Source organism: Gopherus evgoodei, chromosome 7 (genome assembly GCF_007399415.2).
Source record: "Gopherus evgoodei ecotype Sinaloan lineage chromosome 7, rGopEvg1_v1.p, whole genome shotgun sequence".
Classification (NCBI taxonomy): Eukaryota; Metazoa; Chordata; order Testudines; family Testudinidae; genus Gopherus; species Gopherus evgoodei.
Window position 1 is genome coordinate 22,700,999 of NC_044328.1, and position 6,884 is coordinate 22,707,882.

Consider the following 6,884-nt stretch of genomic DNA (forward strand, 5'->3'; position numbering starts at 1 on the left):
AAATGAAATCTAATTAGTAACTTGAACTCAGAGTTTTTTGTTATACTAATAATTTTTCTAGTTATGGGAGGGAACAAACAAACAAAATCTCTACATGTGAAAGCTCACCTAAGCATAAAGCCGCATGGTGTCTTTAAATATTCAAAGTCAATTATTAGATATCATTTTTTTTAAATATAACATACGTACACATTAAGTAGACTCTGGTGGGAGAAGAATGAAATTTACAAAACTTCATTTAAAAAGACATAACCAAAGGTATAAATCTGCACTTACTTCATTTTTACTTTTTTTACTATTCTCTCCCAAACTAACTTGGCAGCTTCTACTGCTCTTGGACTGGTAAAAATTAAACCCTCATAATGATCTGGATGAGAGAGCTACCAAAAACAATTTAGAAAATATATTTAGATAAAGTTCAAAAAACTGGGAAGTTCAAAAAACATACAGTCAATGTTACATTTTATAATATGAATGTTATAAACCAAAGTAGCAAATATTTTGATCACTTAATACAAGTAGCAAAAATATTATTGAGATTTATAACACTAAATTCAGGCTAACTCAAACTTTCACACACGACAATGTTAATTCTGAAATCTGAATGTAGGAACAGACATAAATTCTTCTCACCAGACTTGTATGTGAGAAAAGTGTTGTATGATGGATTTAAAATTCTTACAGGGAAGCTAATAACTATTGCTAGCATAACTCAGGTGCTTGCCTCACTGCCAGGATGAAGACTAGTTCAAATTACTGACTGTCTATGCGAAAAACACCACCAACAAAAAAAATGTCTGTGAGTCCTAATAATTGTAGGCCTTGTCTGAACATAGTAAGATTATACAATTTAAATTTAGCATTTCAGTAAATATCCCTGGACATTTGTAAGAACATGGATAACACAGAACTATGTATCTCAAATTTTAAATAAATACTTTTTAAAATGGTAACGGCAGAGAGAACATCAAGTGCAATTTTGTGGGTGCAGCACAAAACTTTAAGCCCAAGGCAAGAGAAGGGCTAAGACAGCTGTTAAGCCAATTTTTTTCCCCTCACGGTTCTAGGGTAATGGGGGCTGAAAAGTACTGAACGCTTTTGAAAATCTCACTACTTTATTTAGGTGCCTACATGGGAGCTACTGGGTGCTGAGCTCTTTTCAAAACCTGGCATAAAAAGTGTAAAATACTCATCTTGTACATGAGTACAGGACAAATGTTTAAGGTACTTTTTAACAACTAAGCACCCATCCTGAAACTGGCTCTGTATGGAACCTACTGCAGGCATATACCCCTAACATAGAACACCCAATAAGGAATATTAAAATAATGTGGGAAACTTCTTTAGCATAAATACCATTTTCTATCATCTCAGTTACATAACGTCTTTGTATACAATAAAATAAAAACTAGGACTGTCGGATGTCTGAGGGTTATAGATAAATTTGGGTTAGCAATCAGAGACCATATAGAGATTCACAACGCAAAATGCTAATAACAAATGCATGTATATTGCATACTCTGAGAATCAAAACGACTGGATTTAAAGTAGGGTGAAATACTGGCCCCACTAAAGTCCATGGCAAAACTCCCATTTACTTCAGTGAAGCCAGGATTTCACCAAAGCTGTTCGTTTCATTTAACCTCCTCATAAAGTGTATTTAATGCTACTAAAGCTGCAATAAAAGCACTAATCTTAGAGCTTTCGCAAGTAGAACATACCTGGGATCGCCCATGCCTCCTAACTCTGGCTTCATAACTGGCCAACAGTAGGGGATGATCAGCACAAATCACTCAGTTTATAACACCTCCAGAAAGGTACTACAGTACCTTCTAGGGAGGCTTGCATATTCCGGTTCAAACTAGATTTTCCAGAGCCCAACAGACAAGGAAGACTTTTGGCTAACTAGCCCCACCTCAAAATAACTCAGGGCCTTCATTCTGGTTCTTGATCTAAAGACTGATATGAACTTGCAACCATGGGGAAGACCTAGTTGTCAGGTTTGAAGGACTGACATTACCAGTGATCTATGTTAAAATTGGGGGTGAACCTGGTAAGCTTTGTAGCATGTGTGTATGTTCTTCTGTTGGTGGTGGTGTTTTTATATGCTTTCTTTGTGATGATTTTACCTTAACAATAAATGTGCTGGCTTAGGAGCTGTGTGGTCATTTGTAAGTGCTGGCAATACACTGGTCATAGCCCTCGAAGAGTAGGCAAAGGACAGGCACTGGCCTTTTAGGCAGAATGGCTTACTGAGGTATTGCAATATAAAGCTGGGAGCTGTTCAGCCTTAAAGCCCCCGGGTCCACATATCTATTCAAGGGACACCATCACAGGAACTAATCACATCAGCCACCCATCAGGGGCTCGTTCACCTGCACATCTATCAATGTGATATATGCCATCATGTGCTAGCAATTCCCCTCTGCCATGTACATTGGCCAAACTGGACAGTCTCTACGCAAAAGAATAAATGGACACAAATCTGACATCAGGAATCATAACATTCAAAAACCAGTTGGAGAACACTTCAACCTCCCAGGACACTCAATTACAGACCTAAAAGTGACAAAGAGTCCTGTGGCACCTTACAGATTAACAGACCTATTGGAGCATATACAAAAGCTTATGCTCCAATACATCTGTTAGTCTATGAGGTGCCACAGTACTCTTTGTCACATTTTACAGATCCAGACTAACACAGCTACCCCTCTGATACCTGAGACCTAAAAGTGGCCATTCTTCAACAAAAAAAACTTCAAAAACAGACTCCAATGAGAAACTGCAGAACTGGAATAAATTTTCAAACTGGACACCATCAAATTAGGCCTGAATAAAGACTGGGAGTGGATGGGTCATTACACAAACTAAAAACTATTTCCTCATGCTAATTTTTTTCCTCCTACTGTTACTCACACCTTCTTGTCAACTGTTTGAAATGGGCCATCCTGATTACCACTACAAAAGTGATCTTCCCTCCTGCTGATAATAGCCCACTTTAATTGATTTGCCTCGTTAGAGTTGGTAAGGCAACCCCTATCTTTTCATGTTCTCTGTATGTATATATATCTTTCTACTGTATTTTCCACTCCATGCATCTGATGAAGTGGTTTTTAGCCCACAAAAGCTTATGCCCAAATAAATTTGTTAGTCCCTAAAGTGCCTTACCTTAAAAAGTTTATATTTGTTTTTTAGTTTTAATAATCATTTAACAGGCCCAGGTGCTTGGCAACTGACTCAAAAGAATGTCTAAACAAACATCAGAGTAGAGAGTTTTTAAAAATACAGGAAAGAAAATCAATTTTATGAGAATGAACTGAAAATTTTGAAGTTTTTTCTAGCTTGCCGGGTTCAAAATGGAACAATTTTCTCACTCCCCCCGCACTCCAAAATTTTCAGGAAACACCTTTTTTAAAAATGTTTGAATTTTTGTGTCTTCCTCCTCTCACTTTTTGCCACCAAGTGCAATAAAATAAATTATGTGCAGGGACATAATCTGTCTGTAACTCTTCATTTTTCCTAACCTTTGAAAAGTTGTAGAATAGCAAAAGGAAAATGAACTAATCTGCCACAGTAATTATTCAAACGTCTCCAGTTTTTGATTAGTCTGAATTTTCATTTTTCCTTTTGCCATTCTAGCTTTTCCCAAGGTAAAGAAGTTTTGAACGTTACAATGGCAAAGGGAAAAATGAAAAAGTGACATCCTCCCTCCCCCAAAACCTAGCTATGATTAATTTAATGGCAAAAATGGAGGGACAAAAGGGTGGCAATAATTAAAATTTCTGAAATTTTCAATTAAAAAAAAAAACAGAAAATTAAAAAAAAAACCAAAAGCTTTTTGTGAAAGTTTTCAGTTTCAGTAAAAAGACCATCTTTTGTCTCCAAGATGTTTCCCAAAACAAAAATGTCAACCAGTCGTACTAAACACATTTCTTTTCTGTTTCTTTCTCCAGCTCACATGGCCCTTCCCTCCTCTCTTTCAAGTCCACAAAATCCCCATTATTTAGAGCATTTCTGTGGAACACACCATTGGGCACCTGTCAGGTAGGGAAACTTGAATAGTAAACAGTGTCTTAGTATCTAGGCAACAGGGTGGGTTCAAATCTACAAATAAGTTCTTATGAAGGCCTATCTTTTCTTGCATAAACCCACCTTCCTGTATATACCTTCCTTTATATAACCCTAGTGTTACAGCACCCCTATGCCGTAGGCAGAAGCATAGAAGAAAGCACAGTCAGATCTTAGTTTAGTTTCCAGTTAACAAACAGAGAGCACTGATGAGCAGCTCAAACCACTAAAGTGTGCTGTCCCCATGCCCAGTGTTTTCAACCAGGGGCCAGGGTGCCCTGGGGGGCACAAGCAGTTTTGGGGGGTTCACCAAGCAGGCCAGCAGTAAGACTTGCGGGACCCAGGGCAGAAAGCTGAAGACCCACTGCATGGGTCTGAAGCCCAGGCCCCAAATCCCGCCACCCAGGGCTGAAGCTGAAGCCTGAGCAACGTAACTTTGCAGGTCCCCAGGCAGTTGCCCTGCTTGTTACCCCCTAATGCTGGTCCTGGTTTTTATATACAGAAAAATGGTTGTTGTGGGCCATGGAGTTTTTATAGCATGTTCAAGGGGGGCCTCAGAAAGAAAAAGGTTGAGAACCCCTGTCCTAGCCCCCACTGGTTTGGGGGAGCAAGAAAATGAGTCCTAAAATCAAGCCTGTTTTCTTGCCACGGCAAAGGCTTCTAGGCAATAGACCTAGTATTATAGTCACTGCAAGACTGGCTATAGCTCATCCCAGCTGAATCTGTCAGGTTAGTTACATGACAAGGGACTACATCATTTTATGATGTCAAAGGGATGAGTTTTGCACGCTCCATAAGTTCTTCACCATCGTTAGGAGCAGCTTTTTGCTCCAATTAGGCAATGAGGGATGAGACTAACAGAATATATACTTAAGGAAGGGACTAGAGTTGTGGAAAAGTTCTTTAACCCCCCTATCAATTCAGGAGGAGAAATAGGTAATACAGATAGCAGTGGGGGGGGTATTATTGAATCAGGATTAGTCTTTGTAGCTTGGCAATCATAGGGCATAATTTCTCCAACAGGACTACTAAAAGGTTGAAATCTTACCTTTTCAAAGAAAGTTTGAAGAGACACAAATTCAAATGACAAAACAGGGATCAAAGCTGCTTCAAATCCATATAAATCTAATTCCTATGGATAAAAGTATATCTAGTCATTGGAATGCATCACAAATAGTGGTTATTTATATTTATAAGAATGGGCTATTTAGCAGCAGAACTATTCAACTACTTTTCTGAACTAAAATCCAACACTGTCTATGGAATTTTTGGTTTTTACTGATGAATTTAATGTTGCTGAAAGATATTGTACTGATAGTCCTGGAGACTGAAGCCCTGTATTTATCCATTGAGCAGGTACAATATAAAACAGGGTGGGCAAACTTTTTGGCCCGAGGGCCACATCTGGATATTTAAGTATCCAATTATGTTGTTGAACTCTCAGTGGAGACTGCTAAACAATTGTTTGTAACAATTACAAAATACTGTAATCATAATTCTGATCTATGTGAAAGCAAACTGATATTAGTCATTTACCCAGTTAAAAACTAACTTCAGTAGCAACGGATGATTACCAGCTAAGAACTTTAACTTTGGTTTTAGTGCATAACTGTCAAATCTAAAACTACTTTTTGTAATAGTGCAAATTACACTGGAAAGTTAGTTTTCTCAATAGATACTAACATTTCAAACATTTTTTCCTAGTTTTGTAACATCCAATCACATCAATGTTTAATTGCTAAGTATTATTATTAATTTAACAGTGAAACAACACAAGGAATAGCTTCCCCCACCCCCATGTTACTTACTTGAATATATGGATCTGGTCCTGAGCCTCTGTCTTTGGGGTCCTTCAGTAACAGAACCTTCATTGTTTACCAAAAATGGCTATAGAACATTGAAATACAGTAAAGAAATATCTAAATTAGATCTAGAGGACTTCTCTCTGTACAATGCCAATAAAAGTTATGCACCACAAGAAACAGAATAATTGACAGATGCACTACTGTTTACATAATGAGTAAGCAGTTAACGAACATTCTCTGGGAGTGAACATCCACCCTGATAAGGCCAGCAAAAAGTATGCTGTTTTGAATGATACCACTTACAGAGAGACAAACGACAATGAAAAGAATGTACTTTAAAAGAAAACACTTTTAGAAAGGAATAATCTCAGTAACACATTAACGTAGTAATATGAGCATCCTCTGACAGCTTTGCTATTCTATTCTATATTGGTTCTTATACTGACCTCATCACATGGTATTTGAGCACCTTCCAGTGGTGCAATAAGCCAGCATTTCTCGCATGCAGCCACAGCTGGTTGGGTAGTGATGGGGGAGAGGGAGGGCAAAGCTTTGGCACCTCCTCTGGGCCTGCAAGTAGGGGCTGGGCCTTGCCTGACTCTGGAGCCACAAACGCCAGAGGAGTTGATAGCCGGTGTGAGTTCCCCACCTTTCCATGGGCAGTGGGACTCAGGCTTCCAGCTTCAGCCCTGGGGTGGCAGGCGGAAATCTTCAGCCACGTGGCAGCAGGCTCTGGCCACTGGGGTTCAAGCTCACCACCTGCCTCATCACCTCTGGCCTGCGCTGCCTCTCTCAGCCCCGAACCCATCCACCCCATCACCCCTGGCCCCCAATGCTCCCTACCCACCACCTCATCCAAGGCTTAATTTGTCCCCTGGCTTGCCAGGGCTGTGTGGGTCTCATGTGAAAAGTGATATTTGTATGTTTGTTAATATCACTTTTCACTGCCCCACAGCTAGCTAACAAGTCTGCTGCTGTGAAAAGTGATATTAACAAACATACAAATATCAT

The 6,884-nt window shown here is 39.2% G+C and overlaps 1 protein-coding gene across 1 annotated transcript in view; it reads right to left on the reverse strand.

Annotated features, from left to right (window-relative positions):
- The window catches only part of LOC115654516 (uroporphyrinogen-III synthase-like), a 7,020-nt gene extending 497 nt beyond the window's left edge, over positions 1-6,523 (reverse strand). Inside the window, exons 1-4 of the mRNA XM_030568877.1 lie at positions 6,320-6,523; positions 5,877-5,955; positions 5,117-5,200; positions 277-380 (exon numbers count right to left, since the gene is read on the reverse strand). Of these exons, the coding sequence (XP_030424737.1) occupies positions 277-380; positions 5,117-5,200; positions 5,877-5,939 (251 nt within the window). The 5' untranslated portion in view covers positions 5,940-5,955; positions 6,320-6,523. The remainder of the gene's footprint in view (positions 1-276; positions 381-5,116; positions 5,201-5,876; positions 5,956-6,319) is intronic.
- Between the last annotated feature and the right edge of the window lie 361 nt (positions 6,524-6,884).